Consider the following 18089-nt stretch of genomic DNA (forward strand, 5'->3'; position numbering starts at 1 on the left):
ATTAAAACAACTGCAGCTGCATAATGCGGTAATCAAATTATGCTGCTCATTCATTTTTTTACCATTCATACTAATATTGACAGAATGCTGTAGGTGCAGCCCAGGTGGGCGATGACAGGAGGGCAGAGAGGCAAATCATTTCAAGTTATTTAGTTTGTTTGCATAAATGCAGTAAATAACAAGTCAACAAACGCACACAATGTAAAAAATATCTCTCGGTTTGGTCTTTCATGTGTAAAAGGACCAACATCTACAACTATATTGAAGGTAGATATTATTTTTAAAATGAGTTCTGCTCACAAGTGCAAATCTAGGCTGTACCCTTTTCGATGTGTTTTTACTGCATGGCTTACCTATGCCTGAAGTCTTTATTTCTGTTAACGTTTGCCAAAAGCAGCAGAAATCAAAGAGGAAGAGAAAGGAAAGGAAAGGTTAGTTGATAGTGGATGGAATTAAAAAGTAGTAGCCATAATTAATCAAAAGAGAAGCATGACTAAACAATTTTTTTCAAAATAAATTCAATCTTCTCCCAGGGAGCATTAAGAAATTAATCTTTCCTTAACATTTTCAGTTAAGACCTTATTACATCCTCTTCATCCCTTGTGGGATCCAAACTCCAGCCGATACAGGTGAATCAGAGAGGCAGAACCATCAATCCTTTGCCTTCAGGGCATTTCTGTCTATCTCGATCGACCTCTGTGGTTTATGACCTGTATACGAGCCCGTCTGGGCTCACGGTCCTGAGCGAACGTTAGTAGGCTGCTCTTCTGTTACCTGAGCTCTAGGACGCTGGTGACATTCCCTGTGGTGAAAATCCTCCTCACATAGTTGAAGTCACCCACGTACAGACTTCCATCTGAGCCACAAGCCAGAGCCACGGGGGCCATCAGCTTGTTTCCGTCAGCAAGGCCGTTACAGCTAGGGCAGGAGATGCTGCGCCTCCGCCCATTCCCCATCACGCTGCCAATTACAGGAGGCTGCTGAGAGATGAAGACGTTCTCTCCATTGCCCATGTGAAGAATACCTGATGAAGGTGCAGAAAAGAAACAAATAACACAACTTATTTAGGTTAAGGAGACTTTAAAGACTTTACTGTGGATACTAAGGGAAGAAGTACAAGGCGGCGTGGCCAGTTGACAGCAAGAAATGTTCTGCAATTTTGCTTCGAGGTGAATTTTAACAATGAGAAATTAAATCAGCTTTTTCCAATCTTCACTGAAAGTAGTGTTTCCAAAAAAAAAAAGAAAAAAAAGCCAGGTGACCGCATTAAGGCCGGCTTTTCCCCCCAACACTAACACACAAATTTAACTTCAAGTTCAATTTACATGATAAAGGAACTTAAATTAGCACCTACAAAACTACAAAAACATGTGTGTTGCCATTATTAGCAGCTGGTGGCTGTAATCTGCAGCTGAACCTGGAATCTATAGAGAACAGATTTCCAATCTGGCGTGTTGAGCTGCACAGAAGTCCATACAAATAAATCTGCAAATTCCACGTCGTAGGATTTAATTGATCAATTAAGATCCTCAAGCTGCTCGATGCCTATGTAATGAAGTTCAGTTAACAAGTGGATCAAAATGTGATTCATACTGAATGCTTTCATGTTTCTCCTTGATGGGTCTGCGTATGCTAACATGATACCAGTGGGAACTTCTTCCACTGCTCTGACTCCTCGAGTTCCTGTCTCCTACTGGTTTAAGGCGGCTTAATGCTGTTTAAAAGGTATACTGGACGAAAGATTTAAGGGAAAGTGTAAGTCAATACAAAGATAAGCATTTGATGTGGTTGTAAATAGGATTGTGTGTGTTCCTCTATTAACTACAGCCATGAAAACTGCAGCGAGCGCCTGCGTTTGCAATAAGAGGTCGTCTCGGTAGATGAAAACACGGGCACAATTTCACAGCAAAATGGGAACCGAGAAACCCTCGGCACAGGCATAATCTCTTGGAGCTAGAAAATGATCACACAGGCACCATCACAAAATAAATAAATAAATAAATAAAAATAACAAAAGAAATCCAAACAAGTAAACCCAAAAGAAAAAAATATATATTTCACCTGTTTGTCAAGCTCCACCAGCTTTGCAGCAAACCAAATTAAAACAGTAAGAATATCATAGATGTGCAGACATTCAGATCTGAACCGACACACATCCTTTTTTTTACATTAGTGTTGCCAAATATGGAAATGTAAAGATGTTTTCGCTGCCCAATCAATGTAATCAGATTTGAAATTCAGCATCTGCGTGTCTGTTGTAGTTTTGCTGCATCTGATGGTACTTAGTGACCTGAGATCTTCGAGCAGCACAACATTTGGTCTATCAGAAGAGATCAGCCAAGCATCCCCTTCCTGGGACGTGATTTAATCTTAGGGACTGCTGCTGCGGGGAGTAGCAGCCTGACAGCAATTAAATTAGGGATGATTCTAAAAATGCTGGGCACGAGCAAGACGCTAAGGTGCCAAAAGAGGGGGCGACTGGAGGAACTGGCAGTGCTGGTGGTGAGGGCAGTTCTCTCCCTCCTCTGGACTCCACTTTCAGGCTCAGCAGGTTTAGCGTGACAGATCAAAATGCCACCTTCCTGAGCACTTTTCAAGTATGCTTCATCTCCTCTGATGAGTCCTTCCAGACACAGACTGTGAAGTGACAGGTGCTGCCCAAAGTTATTTCTACTACTGCCTTTCAGGAGTAATTTGATGGCAATAAGAAAATTGACCTCCCTCACCTAAAAATGGATGGAGGGAATAAAAAGTCAGATCTATCTGGGGCTACACGACACTGCTAAATGGAATAAAGCCCAAAAATGCTACAGGCAGGGAGGACAGTTTTATGTTACATTAAAAGCATCGTCTAAAGTGCGGGGTGGAACCTGCGGCACTTTCTGCTCTTTTTGGCACGTTCTGAATCATATGTGTAAAATGTAAAATCCTAAAATGTACACTGTTTTTTTATTTTTACAAACTCTGTTCTGGGATCAGCCAGACTGTCACATTTTTAAATGCTTGCTAGAATTTTAAATAAATGCTTTTATAATAAGCCTTGAAACTATTTTTACTTCATATAAACTTAAATCTATAACTTTCAACCTCACTCATTTTAGCTGATACTGATATTACCCATTTGTTATTATGCAGGTTTGTTACTATGTCACCAATGTTTTTGCTAGACTTTTATTACATTATAAGATTAAGGTGTGTTTTTTCACAGCAGCTGAGCCGAAGGAAAGAAATCTGAGACCCATTTTTCGGCCTTTTCTGGCTGTGCTGCTTCTCTCTTCTGGTCTGCCCTCTGTGTTCAATCAGCACCATGCACAGGCACACAGACATATGCAGAGTGATTTTAAGATACATACATATTTTAGCATAGTTATATACATTTAAAGATATTTTTGTACTCCATCTGTCTCAATATTATTAAACATTAAAAGCTTACTGATCTTTGAAAGGACGCACCTGCACTTCTATGCTATTATATTATTTCTGGCATAAAATTGCTGATACCAGCAATAATCATTTATCACTGCTATGTCTGGGACAATATGTGTTCCAGTTTTATCAGTATTATTAGAGGCAGTATAGGTGAAACAAACAAACAAACAAACAAAAAAATCACAAACAAGGACCCCACCTGCCACAGACTGCAGGTTAATAGATCCAGACTCGAGATGCACACTGACTAAACAGAAGGCGTGCCATTTATTAAGGAGGATGCAGAGTTCATAAACAGAATACAAAATAAAGTCCAAAAATGAGAAGCAAGAACATCGAAACAAGCCCAGGAGCCCACAGAAGGAGAGAAAAAACAGTAGAGGAGCTTAACAGACACCGGGACAAAGACCGAGGGGGAGGACAAGATTATTTATACACATGGTGTGATTTGGGAAGTGGAGACAGCTGGGGCAAACTAGACACAGGTGTAGACAATCAAGACAATAAGCCCGGGGAGGAAGTAAAGCTAAGCAGAAAGCACAGGGGACAACTAACTACCAGAGTAGAAAGAGAACTAACTCAGAGGATAACTAATAAACACAGAGTGAGGAAACTGAGCACGAATAACAGACTCCATAAACAGCAACTAGAACTCATATACAACAAGAAGTTAAAGGCCTAAAATACAAGAGTACAAGAAGTTCAAAACCTCAATAAACAAAAACAAACAAAGAACATAGACTCACAATAGAAAATCAAACACCTGAAGATGACTAAGAACTCAAAACTTCAAACAATGCACAAAAACATGACACACAAGGACACACAAACAGCGTAGGTTAAATAACACAGAGCACAAGGACCCAAATACAAATAACTCCAACTCAGCTTTCAAAAGCAACAAGGGAAAAATTCAAATATGAATCAAAACTAAAGCAAGAACCAGAAACTCCAACAGAACCTAAAAAAAAAAAACCCAGACAATAATCCCAGCCCCGAAACATGGGACATGAGACAAAAACCCGAACTCAGAGATTAACGAGGAAACTAAAACGCACAAAGCCCCCCACAACAAACCAGCAGACCATGACTCTGCCAACTGGTACACATTTATTAGTGTTAAATTAAAATGTTGTGGGAAAAACTATATTGTTGAGAGAGTGCTGGTATAGTTCACTGGCTGAGCAGGCAACTCATGTACCAAAAGGCTGCAGCAGAGACCTGGGTTTGAGTTTCCTTCATCTTGTTCCCTCACCCTCGTCTACTCTGCTGCTGCTGTCCAAAGTAAAAGGTGAAAAGGCCCAAAAGGAACACAGAAGCTGTGGAGACAAAAAGATAAATGAAAAGGAAGAACCGGCTGACTCACCACTCTGGATATTTAAAGCATGGTGCTTGTCTATAGCCCAGCCTCCCAGTCTGGAGGCGATGGTTTCGTAGCCCTGAAGAACAGCAGTCCTCTTCTCCCATAGAATAAGATCTGGACATGACTCATACTCAAAACCAACCGAAACTATGGAACAAACACAAAGATAAAACTAGTGGTACAAAATTATGCGTTCTCTGGATAAATGAAGCAAAATCAAAGATGTGTTTGATCACTTACCAAAAGCTTCAGACAGACCATAGACCTTCTGGCTGTAGACATCTGTCTTGTCCCATATAAAGTCATAGGAGAGGTTTGGGGCTGCAGGAAACCACTTTCTGAAAAGCCTGCCTTCCACAGCCACCATAAGGTGAACCTTCATCAGGTTAAAAGGGATCGAGGAGTGGGTGAGGATCACCCTTAGCACCGACTTGTAACCTGGGGTCCTGCTGCTTAAATAGCCGAGTTTCATATCTGTTCCAGGTATGGGTACTTCTTCCTGCAGAGACTATGGATGGAAAACAAAGCTTATTAATGACAACAAACATCGGCCATGATGGTTGTTGATATGTTATAAGTTGTGTCCTGTCATGTTTGAGTAAATGGTGCTGCTTTGGTTTGTTTTACACAGGATATCAGTTTGTCAGTCTGTTAGCCGATGGCCACCACAGCCTTTGTTATGTATGTTTTTAGCCTTGCCTCCAACCACTTCTATGTACCCAAGGGAGATTTGAAACACTAATTAGAGGACAATTATGCTCAGGCATTACATGGCACAGGATGAAGAATTTCTTCATTATGTATTCCAATGAGAATTTTCCATAATTGATTTCATAATAGAAAGTCCTCCATTAGGACAGCAGGCTTTTCCCTGAAATCCATATCACAATTGTGTAACCTGGGTGCTCTTGGGCTCAGAGCCTGCCAAGTCCAATAATATATAGAATAATAAAAGTTAGCTTAGTAAGATGCTGTTGCCTTTGGAAATTTCAGCTGAGGTCAGACCTGTAAGAGCAGTGGGTCAGCACTCATAGACTGCACAGTGTTTACATTCAGGATGAAGGCTCGACAGCAGCAGTTTGGTTGACCAACTCCTGTCTTGTATGATTGAATCACAATCAAAACAGCTACTTTGAGAGACACAGTTCAGGTGACTTAATGTGTTTTTTAAATGTTCAAACAGTGCAGCTGTTCATGTTGACTTATCAGCATCCTTTTTTACAACTGTAAATGGGATGATGTGCCTGTACAAGGAGCAACAAAGACAAGGCTCCTATAAATAAACTCTACCGCAGACTAAATTCCCTGATATGCCATAAATCTTATGAGGCAAACTGGGAGGCAGAGTAATGAGAGAAGGGCACAGAGAAATCTGCTAGAAATACAGCAGCCACACAACCAGCTCAGCAACACAGGTCACCGACACAGAAGCCAAAGTAGACGCTTACATCAAAAAGACGCACGTAGATACAAATGTAGCCATAACTAGAAAACGCAAATCCTTTCCAGTGGTACTTGTATGCTTAATCTGCAGGACTACAACCCAGAGTATCCAAACTGTTGCTTTAGATGAGGTAATTATCATCACTCTGCAGTAAGACAGTATAATGTACATTGCAAATTTGTGAAATATCCAAATTTTACAGGACAATTACATTAGAGTGATAAAACAGCACTGCCATGAGCCGTGTTACATTTACACTTAAAAATCATCTGCACAACCTCTCCCAGCTGTATGGCGTGAGTCATTTGCAGGAGAGACCCACATACATTACAACCTGCAGGGCTATGAGGGTGGGGGCAGAGCATCACCTGGATTTCAGGTACGACGTTCCCTCTTTCAGCACAGGAGCCAGCGAATGCGGTGAGCGGAGCTGGGGACACCACCGGGCTCGGTCTGGTAAAGCTGCTGAGGTCACAGCTTGGGATGTCATTCTCCTCGTGCCGCATCACGATGGTATCCATGACAAAGAAACGTCCCCATGGCAACCAGAGTGTGTGCTCCTGGGTGATGAATGGAGCACGTTCAAAGTGCAGGGCTATGGCTATGCCCCCATTGGTCACCAAGTCAAAACTGGAACACAGATGCGCACAATGTCAAAGGAGATGAATTGAGTCACCGTTTAATATTCTTCATTTCCCTTTAAGATGAATAACAATAACAAATACAGAGAAAGCGAATAGTAGCCATTATTGTAATATGACACATTTGTTATTCTCTATTCAGGAGGTATACCAGCTCAAACAGTAATAAATTCATAATTTCAGAAAAAAAACAGTTTGTTAAGAAAGGATGCTTTTATTTTATTATCTCTCTGGTACACACAGGCTGTAAATATGATTATAGATCACAGTGTAAAAAAAGCGGTTCTCTTCAGCTTCATAATCTTAATATTTCATTTGAAGAATGGAAAATAGCAGATTACAGACATGCCTATTTCACTCCACACACCACGTGACATGCTGCCCCTATGCTCACATGTGTACAGTATTAGAGAGAGGCAGGGTTGTGCTGTAGGATGGAGGCAGCCGCCAGTGCTTTATTGATCCCTTAGACGAGGCCTGTCCACTCTAACATCAGTCTAAAAGCCCTGCAATGCAATCCCATCTGCTGTTGCATTAAAGGGTCTCTGCCTCTGAACTGACCTGACTGTGTCTCAGTAAACAGGCTGCATTTCGGCAACTGCTGCAAAGTGCCTGCACCTGCACTGGACTTCTGCAGCTTTTGTCATTTCTCTCCAAGAGCCAATTAGCACCTGGTCACCTACAGGCCCCTGGGACACAGGCAAACACTCCCTCACACATACATGCGCACTTTTTCTCAAATTACAGGTAAATAAGCAAGTTTGAATAGTGCCGCGTAAAAAGGGCAAACTCCCTGTTGGTTTAAGCTTTTATATAAAGAACCTGCTCAGTCTAACTTCCCTTGAGGGTAAACATCTGATCAGCTGTGGTGATAAAACAACAACTTGGTCCACCCTTGATGTTTTGCCCTTGGCTGGGTGCAAGCAAAGTGAGCTTCTTCATCAGTCCCGGGTCTGCAGAGCAAGGCTCTCATAGCACTCGTGCAGCTGCGATCCATCAGTGGCCATGCCGCTGCATTCAGTTAGTCTGTAGTATGCCTGGCAGGCTTGGGCCACGCACACTCAAAACACTTCTGGACTACCATGGGCAGCATAGGCGATCGATGAAGGGATGCACTGGCTGTTATCAATCATGACAATAGCCTTAAGCCACAAAATGATTAAGTTACCTACACAAGGTTACTTGCTTGTGCCCTTAGGAAATGCATCAAGCTAAGAAAGTTAACCCTGTCGATAATTTGGCACACCCTGTACAAATGATACACATTTTTACTCATTTGCCAGCTAATGAACAATATAACGGTATATTTATAATGGACTGCATGACATCCAACCGGGCTAAATTGAGCCAAGGTCAGAGCAAAAAGTTTGTGAGAATGAATAAAGACTGTAAAACCACAAGTTCTCCCATAAAGGCCCTCACAAGTACCTAATAATGTAATAAGCTTAAATCCATGTCAGCATTTTTCTCATTAATAGAGAAAAGCTTAAAAAAAAGCAAACGGGTCTGTCTTAATGCTCAGCCAATCAGAAAATGGCTACACAGTTGTAAAGAAACTAAACTAACCTCTTTTGTTTAGGCCAGAAAACTTTCCCAGATAGTGGAAAAGGTAATTTAAAAAACTAAGCCCTTGGACAATAAAGAACACATCATAAAAATGAGTTGAGACAGCTTTCCCATTTCTAAGTGGCTGAACAGGTGCATTTCTGATTTCACGCTGCACTGAGCCTGTTTACAGTGATTGCAGGGGAGTTGCAGGAGACTGGGCATGTTTACAGGGGAACCTGGGAGATGGAGTAGTGTTTACACATATGCTGGAAGGTAGAAAAGAGTATGGAGCTTTGCAAAGGGAAAAAACTGAGTGATGCATAAGGAAGAAATGGGACACACATAAATGGAAAAAGGATAGAGATGAGGAAAGTCAGCGCAGTGGAAAGGACATGAGACCTGGGCTCAAGGAAAGCGCTGGAAATAAGTAAAAGAGTCGTGCATGGAAAGGAAAGGCTTACAGGCAATGAGAGATTAGAGGAGAGACAGCACGAAGGGCTGGAGAGCAGATGAAAGGAGTGAAGAAGGTAAAGATGATGAGGTAGAGAAGAGAGATTTTTGTAAAAGTAAAGGGAAGAGGAGAACGGCAAGATGGAAGAAATGAGGGGAAGCGAGAATGATCGGCATCAAACCAGCGGCAAAGATGCGGGCCTTTAGAGTGTCAGTGACTGATAAAAGTGTCAGGAAGAAGTGGGGCTTGGAGAGCAAACACCAATTCATGTTGTGCTGTGATAGAGGGGCTCGGTTTGCCACAAGGCCTTACTAACACTGAGATACAGTACCAGGGGACTGGGGGGGGGGGCTGTGAGTGTGCACTGTATGTTTGTACGATCTGATCCAATAACTTTAACCAGCAAAGAAAGAGGGAGAAAATTATTAGAATTTTTACTCAAGTTTTTTTTCCTCTTTCACTCCAAGAAACACACAGAAGCTAGTTTGATGTTTTTGTCTGTTTCTCTGAGAAACTCTCCCGATACCAAAGCAGCGTGAACAGAATCGTTCAAAGGAAGCTACACAGAGAACTCAGACGTTTTCCTCTTTCTTATTTAGAACACATTGCCACAACAATTTATCTTTCCCCAAAGGGTTTTTCAGTGGCGCTGTAATGAAATAACAAAAAAGATTCTTTTTTTTTTTTTTCCTGCGTTCCTGAACAGCCGGAACATATGTGAAAGTGTCTGAGGATGTGAGTGGTAACGATCTATGACAGTCACATTGCTATGTATTATTTTATGGTCATGATTATAACATCCAAAAGCATTAGCATTAGCAAAAGCATTATTAGGCTATTTAGAGAGGATAAACAAGGAGAGCAAATAAATTTCTGCGACCTAAACCGAACTGTGTCACTTCATTCTCTTAATATTCTATTGTCGAATAAATAATGTCCATCTGCACCATGTTTTACAGCTCCAGTGAGATGCTTTGCATTGGCATATTTTACTCTTTCCCCACCCTGCTGCTACTGAAGCATAACTTATGAGCGTACCAGAAGGGCTTTGTTTGATTTCTCTGGGAATTCAGCCGAGAACTCCAAAATTGGTCCAAATGAAATCACAAAGCAGATCAATGGCGGCACAGTTTGCTGTGGCAACTGTGTTTTTTTTCTCCCCCTTTTTCCATCATTAGAATTCCATAAAACCACAGTATCTGACAATAATACGAATATCAGTGTCGGATCTATGCACAACATATTTAGGTGACAATGAGAGCTGTTTTATTGCATCCTGTATGTGTGCGAGTTGATGCAAAGACTCGGGCTCTTACCTCCCGTCCTGCCTGGTGATTGTGTAACCATAAGATGGGTTACTGATGAAACTGATGTTCACTCCAACCAGCGGTGTTCCATCTGAGGTCACGACCTGTCCGCGGATGACACAAGCATGGCTGCACGAAGAGAAAAAGATCAGCGTTACTGCACACTGCATCCCAGTACACACAATTACTGAGCAAAAAGCAGGAGTCCTGCAGGAAGTCCTGCAGGAAGTCCTGGACTATCATGTTTTATTTTTACAATTTCTGTCCACACCAACATATGCAAAAGAGGACGGATGAACACCCAAACAGCATATTTCAGCAAAGCTAAAAGGCTAGGGTGTGCAGCACACACACGCACGCACACACACACACACACACACACACACACACACACACACACACATGCACACACCAGTATTTTAAATAACACTAATATAGTCCTCTCCTCTTCCTACTACTGCTAATAATAATCTTTTTTTTCTTTTCAGCATTAGAAATACATCAAGAGGAGAGATGCTCGAGTAAGTATGGATTTGATCAAAATATAAATACTGTACACAATAAAACAGCCATAAGAGAAACAAAAAATAACACCTCCCAGGGTGTCTCTGAGGGTTTTCCCATCCAGAATGGGAGGATAATGAGATAAGGAAGCTTTACTTTGCTTTTGCTCTAATTAAAAAAGAGGAATTATCTTTCCCATTACAGAATGCCAGAGAGAGAAATAATAGGACTGCAGATTGCAAGACTTGCTTGGCTGATTATCAAGACCTCAACAGATTTCCAGAGTGACATCAGGCTTCCCGATGCTGCATAAATTAGATCTGATCATCAGTCGCCACCAATCAATAGTGGGAAGTCATCCAGATTCACCTCCTAATCTTACTGGGCTGATGAGTTGAGACCTCGCTGTAGCACGTCTCCCTCGTCGACTCTTACCCTCGTCATTATTAAGGCCCAGCTCATGGTCAGCTGTTGTTTCTGTAGTCGTTTGCAAAAAATTGGTCCCCTAACAAATGCCTTACTGTCACTTCTTCATTAGACCATGGCTATTTTTAATACATTTGGGTCTTAAACACTGCCACATACTGGAAACAATTAACACTAGCGTGTTAGTAGCTGCCCTCAACATGTCCTTACCAGAGGCAAGATCATTCACCCCACACTATCCTAGTCCCCAGGAACCCAGTTTTATGTTAATTAGGCCAGGTCTCCTTCAGAAGACCTTCGCTGTCCACTACTGTGCTGTAAACAAGCAAGGAGATCCTGCTCTGAATCTCTGGGCTTACACCCAAATATCTATGTGACTGCATTTGCATAGAATCACTACTAACGTTAACCCAGCACTGGTCTGGCTGTCTACGTTTAATCATTCACAGCAAGTCTTGTTTGAAGCTCCGACCGTCTCCATTTTCTTGAAATGGAGCTGTGAAAGTGGAACTATCTCCTTCCTGCCTCTGTGAACCACATCGGAAGATGATTCCTCACTGTCAAGACAAATGATTTAAATATTGACATCAAATAAAAGCGAGTGAAACAGAGGCAAAGGAAGCATGAAGAATTCACCGCAGAGAAAATTCAGCCCCTTTATGAGATTTCACGAGTCCAAAGGGATTCAAAAAAGTGGAAAGGGACTTCGCACTATCTCCAAACTCCAGTTTATCATACATCATCCGCAGAGGGCACAGCGAGGACATGTTATACAAAAAGTAAACAAGTGAAGCCGTGGATCCAGCAAGGAATAATCTTCGGTTTAGCTTCTCGAGGGTTTGAGTGGATTGTTTCGGATGACATTTTCACCCCTCGGTTGCATCTCTGACTGGATAAACTTGGACTGAGTCTATATATCAAAAATGAAGAGGGAAAAAAAAAAAAAAAGTGTGTACCTAAATCAGGTTTGCTGTTAGACGTGTCAGTTTTATTTATGGTGATATTTACGGTGAGGGAGGAGCAGATCCAGCTAATTACCACAACGTTTCATTTATGTCACTTTTAAAGACACGTTTATGTCCATCTAAAAAAAGGTCAACTTAATTGTTGTAAACACACATTTGAAGCTTAATTTGAAAATATCACGTTTCAGTCTCGCGTAATTGTGAGGAAACCGCATTGTTTTCTCACACTAGTACCAATAAAAGATGCATGTCAGCTTTAAGTATAGAGAACTTTCAATGGCCACGGCTAATAAATAGTACCATTACCTCGGAAGCAACGAGAACATCATTACCCACGCAAATGACTTGATTATAGGGGAAATCCTGCTGAAAATGTAAGCATGTCACTGCAGCCCTCTCGTTTCCCTGACTCTGTTACACAGCATGCTGAGCAGTGTAAAACGAGGAGACGTCAATATAAATTTTGAGGTCTCCAAATATACTATGCTGCTCAAAGGGGTAGGACACGCTGAGAGGAAAACACGAGGTTTTCTGACGTTAATGGTCTAACGCTGATAAAAGAGTTCTAAATAAAATAATACAAGTGCAAGCCTGTAAATGAAGCAAATGGCTTCTGCCTCTCTATTATAAGCCAGCTATCAATCTTTGCCCAAATTGTTCCACGGACAAAGCCCCTGTTTACTATTCTAGTCAGCACCCACTGCTGGGCATAGGCAGTCTCTTGTATTATGTGTCATGGTGGAGAATCAAGATGTTTCATACAGTGGCAGATGCTTTATTCAGTGGCACCTTTGCAGCTTTTTGTGGTGGGAAACATCAGAAATAGCAGTCCAACATGTCTACTAGCACAAGGAAGTGGTTAGAGGATCAATAGCGAGATGATCGGGTGACCAGGGCGGGCGTATCAGAAAGGAAGATGCTGAGACCGTGCCTTTAAGGCTCATCTGAAGCCCAGAGCTCCCTGTCATAACTGCTCATATCTGTCAGTGGGTGGGGAATGAATACCAAGCATGAATAATAGATTATCACTGATATTTTTAGGTGAGCTGAGGCTTCAAATCTTGCAGCTCATCTCTGGATTCTTCATTTTACTTATTTATGTCTGCATCTTGTGAGCGAGACGAGAGTATTACTCAATCCCCTGCGCCTCTTCCTCTGTCCACTGAAGAACTGCAAAATGTTGAGTGGTTCTTGAAAGCTAGTGAAATGTCAACGAGGGATAATGCCACGCTGCTTCTCCTAAGTATCGGCTGACACTACCGCAAAAATAAAAAAAAAATCAGGCACGCTTTAATGACAGCTGATGTCACAGATATTTTTTAATATTGCTAACTGAATTCTGTCTGAAAAAAATTATATTTTACAGCAAACAATAAATTAAATTTCACGTTAGCAAACTGATACTGAGCCCCACACCTCAATAGCGTTTTATAAAAACATTTTCACCGTGAAAAATTTCCAATATTCTCACTTTATTGTGTTTAGGCCGTTGTCTCTTTTCGTCACACGAGTATAATGAGCCAAGATGAGAGAGATACATAAGCAAGCGAGACGCAAATAAGCGACACGGCCTCACAAGCGATTAAAGATGAAAAGAGCAGGAGACAAAAGAAAACAGAGGCAGGGGACTCTAACGGGAGTTTGACTGCTATCCTGCCTCATATGAAAGGATCTCAGATTCCATGGCTGGGGTGTCATGAGCTCTGCCTCTGGGAGCGAGCTCCGATGGATTACCGTAAAAGTAATCACAATACATGAATATGAGATGGCTTTCTTGGTAGGGAATTCTTGCTTTTTGCCACATTCTATGTCAGTCCATCATCATCTGTCTATCATCCTTCTAGCTATGCACATCATCCATTTCAGCCTCCACTGACTGCTGCCTCCTCTCCCTGGCATTTTCATCTGGATTTTAAAAAGCACATAGTTTCTGTCAGTGCAATAACCACAGCACAGTAATTTGAACTGGCCTATATTAAAAGTAAAATCCACTGATTTGTGCCCGAACCTCAAATGTCATTACTTAAAAAAGAAGCGATAACGCAAATTCAGCTAGAACTGCTGAGTTAAATGGAGCATCAGTCAGTAATTTGACTGGCTCAACTCAACAAGTATAATCTAACAAGAACTTGAAGCATGAAAGACAAATGGCAAAAACACGCTTAATGCTGTTGTTGAGAGAATAACGGCTTTCACAAAGTTAGAGAAGGCTGCACAGGGCGGCGTCTGATGATAGTAGTGCAAAAGTCACTCACTTGCCATCGAAGGGGTTGGCTCCAGGGATTATGTGGGTGCTGTCCCTGCCCACAAGGAAGCGCACCCTGTCATAGAAAGTCTGTAGGTTGTTCTGTGCAGAGGACATCTGTGTCTCCTGGATGATGTCCAGGGGATCCGGGGAGCCCACACACAGGGAGGTAGTGTGACAGGTTGCCTGCAGACAGCAGTCTGGATCCATGCAGTCCACCAGGCCATCTGACAAGGTCAAAGAAGTCACAAACACACAAACAGTCACCGAACAAATGCCTCGACACACACCTGGCAAAAGAAAGTATAAAGTACTGCTCGAGGGGCCGTTAAGCAAGAATGCTTTAATAAGTAAAACTGTGACTTTAAAAAAAAAAAAAAAGCAATTTATTTCATATAAAATGCAGTAAAGTCAAATAAAAAAAAAAAAAATCAAAACAGAGTTTGCTGTCACTGCACTGCATCTTTAAAACTTGCTTAACGTGTAATCATTCATCCTAGGCACTCTTGCCCACATACTTTCAATGTAGGTGGCAGATGAGTTGATGCAAGTTCTTTATGGCTTCGGCTGTTTGGCACTATTGTTATGCAGCAGAAGAAATCTGGGACAGCTCATATGATGGATAAGAATTTGTTTGCATTTTTCAGAACTCAGGAGATCATTTATTCTCACAAAATTCCCAGCTCTGTGTGCAGAAGTGTAGCCCAGAACCTGCAAGGACACTGCTATTTGCGATACACTGTTGTCTGCAGACAGGCTTGTGTTAAATTTTGATTAATCAGGGAAATCAGGGAAGGGCTGCTTTTGTTATCGGAATTCACGTTTTTCCATTTTTTGTGCCACATCAAAAACGAATGCTTATTTGGTACACCGTTCTGCTTCCACCCTCATTCTCATCTGTTACTTTGTGCTTCTTGTTATTATCTCTAAAGTCCTCTGTTAGCTTCATGAACAACAAACAGGTTCACTCTGGAACATGTCACAACATACAGAGCTTAGCAAATTTATGAGACCACTTCTGATTAAAAATAAACACACACACACAAATATTTTAGAAATATGTCCAAAGCTAAAAGTTATTTTGATATTTATTAAACAAATAAAGTAAATTCATGTTTTTATACCCAAATTTGAGGCAGCACGTTGGATTTGTCTGAGAAGCCAGAAATTAATCAAGCATAACGTTCAATCACCAGGACTAATGTTTCTGTTTAGGAAGGCAACTAAATAACTAATCTGGCATCTTAATCAAAAACAATATGTTTTCTGTTTTTTTGTAAAACAGTAAATTAGAAAATTCATGGATAACAACAATAACAATGTATTATCATTAAATCTTGCGCACACTGCTGAATTAACCAAAACATAGAAAAATGATTCTGGGGTGGGGCTGGAGCCTGTCACCGGAGGAACAGGGCGAGAGGCGGGGTACACCCTGGACAGGTCACCAGCACAGAAAGACAGACAACCATTCACACCTATGGGCAATTTAGAGCCACCCATTACCCTAACCCCACTAACTGCACGTGTTTGGACTGTGGGAGGAAGCCGGAGTACCCCGAGAGGAGCCATGCAAACTCCAAGCAGAAAGGTCCCGGCCTGATGGCGGATTTGAACCCAGGACCTTCTTGCTGTGAGGCAACATTGCTAACCAACGCTCCACTGTGCTGTCCCACTATGCATATTACAAAAATGAAAATATTAAAATAAAAAAAGACAAGATTTTACTGCTCTTCTGTATTTCTTTATGCCTAAAACTTTTGCACAGTTTTTGGTCATTGTTCTTTATATATTCAGGGCTTCGTATCATTGAGACAGGAAATGAATATTAATGTAAGTGTTGTTTTATTACACAACCACAGATAATTTATGTACATACTATTAATAAGAACTTCAGCACTCAAAATTAATTTAGAAAAAAGGAATAGATGACAAAAAAAAGAGCTGCTGTGCGATGCACTTTAGTTTGCTGAAGTGGGTCACTGGACTCCCCAGCCTTTCCTTTCAGGGGCCTATCTGGCCAGATGGGTGATAAAAATAAACCCTGCTGTCAGGATTCAGTCAAATCCCTGGCAGTACCCTGCTTTTACTATTGAGAGCTGTGTGGTCCCTGTACAGTGATCGGAAGACAAACAGCCCCTGCATAAATAAGGGATGCTAGTGCATAGCTCGAGCCCAGAATGAGGTCTGGAAGAAAGGAAGTCACGTCTCCCACTTGGCCTCAAGAGTGGTGCAGCCTCCCGGCTGGCTCTGTGTGTGTGCCTGGCTCTGCTCAGGGCTAGTTAGAGGGCAGAGCGGAGACTTCCTCCTGGGGCCAGCGAATGTTCAAGACCTCAGGCCAGGTACTCTGCTTTTTAATAAAAACCTGTTGTCCAGGTGCCTGGCTGGAAGCCATTCCTCATCCTCACCTGTATAAGAGAGCAACTGAGCCTGGAAAGCATAAAGGTACATACAGTATGTTCTCAAGCACAAAGGTGGTTAATTTTATAGTCAAATCATGTCTGGTTAAGAGTCCCTCTTGATGCCCGGCCAGTGTCAGAAGGCACCGTTGTGTGTTGTTTGTGACTTTACCTCCATCGTTGTCCTTGACATCACTGCAGGCAGTTTCCATAGAGGTGTCACAGCCAGTGCCCCTCCAGCCCAGCTGGCACACACAGTACCAGCCATTGTTACCCAGAGTGCACCTACCATTTCCATTGCACAAACCGGGGCAGCCCTCTGCGTAACAAAACAGGACAAAGACAAAGGTCGGCGGTGAGAATCAAACAGCAGTAACGCACAGACGCTGTGTGTCGTTTGTGGGAAAATAAAAACAAAAATGTGGGCTTGCTGATGACAGCTGTTTGTTGCTAATATTTATCTGTCCACGACAGACAGTCATGTTAAGATTTTAAATGGGCGAGGGCAGCCATAATGACCCTGAGCAGAAGCTGATTAATTTGATATACCTTTCGTGAAGCTTCTAATATCCCTTTGCAGTAAAATCAGATAAGAGGGATCTTCTAAATCAATATGCACTCATTACTACAGTAGACTGGACTCTCATATCTATGCTACTACAATCCGTTAATGAGAGCAGTGGTGTATTGTGCTGGTATTTCTGCACATAATTGGATTTGCTTTCATGATTTCAGATTTTGATTACAATTAGGATCACAATATAGCCGGTACCGTCCTCTGGAATAAAAAATAAAAGAATGTGCTATATTACTTATTGAAAAAAAATGATATCATTATATGATAAATTACCCCAAGACACTTCTCAGCTATAATAATTAATAATTAATCAATAACATTACCCCTTCAGGGAACAGTGTCTCCTTTTCCATTAGGAAATGAAGAAAGCGATATAAAACAGGATAGCATGAAGCGGACAAGGCCGACCTCAGAGGCTTTGTGCAGAACTAGTGTTCCAGTGGGAGTGACCCCGAGGGAGGGAAAAGACAGGGACAATATTCCACTGTTTTTTTTTTCTTGCTTATATCTTTAGGAGGGCATAGATTAGAGGACGATCTTGCCCATTCTTCTGCAGCTGCTTGACATTTATCTGGTACCTTATGATTCGTATCCTCTCGCCGAGGCACAGGGTAAAAAAATCTCAAGATATCAAACACAAAACTCCATCGCAGTTTGTGTTGTAAGAAAACTGCCTTCATAGAGAGAATATTAAACTGACCCATTTTATCAACTGAAGAGACTGGGGCAGTGCGCTCTACTGTAGGCTCTTAAATTACACAGAAAGAATGGGAGTGGAAGGAGATATTAA

The 18089-nt window shown here is 41.7% G+C and overlaps 1 protein-coding gene across 1 annotated transcript in view; it reads right to left on the reverse strand.

Moving 5' to 3' along the window:
• tenm4 (teneurin transmembrane protein 4) overlaps positions 1-18089 on the reverse strand; it is a 151405-nt gene that overhangs the window by 30775 nt on the left and 102541 nt on the right. The window contains 8 exon segments of the mRNA XM_030744093.1: positions 354-374; positions 775-1024; positions 4796-4939; positions 5033-5300; positions 6605-6866; positions 10193-10312; positions 14334-14550; positions 16895-17041. Coding sequence (XP_030599953.1) covers positions 354-374; positions 775-1024; positions 4796-4939; positions 5033-5300; positions 6605-6866; positions 10193-10312; positions 14334-14550; positions 16895-17041 — 1429 coding nt within the window.

This window comes from Archocentrus centrarchus, chromosome 13 (genome assembly GCF_007364275.1).
Source record: "Archocentrus centrarchus isolate MPI-CPG fArcCen1 chromosome 13, fArcCen1, whole genome shotgun sequence".
NCBI classification, from domain to species: domain Eukaryota; kingdom Metazoa; phylum Chordata; class Actinopteri; order Cichliformes; family Cichlidae; genus Archocentrus; species Archocentrus centrarchus.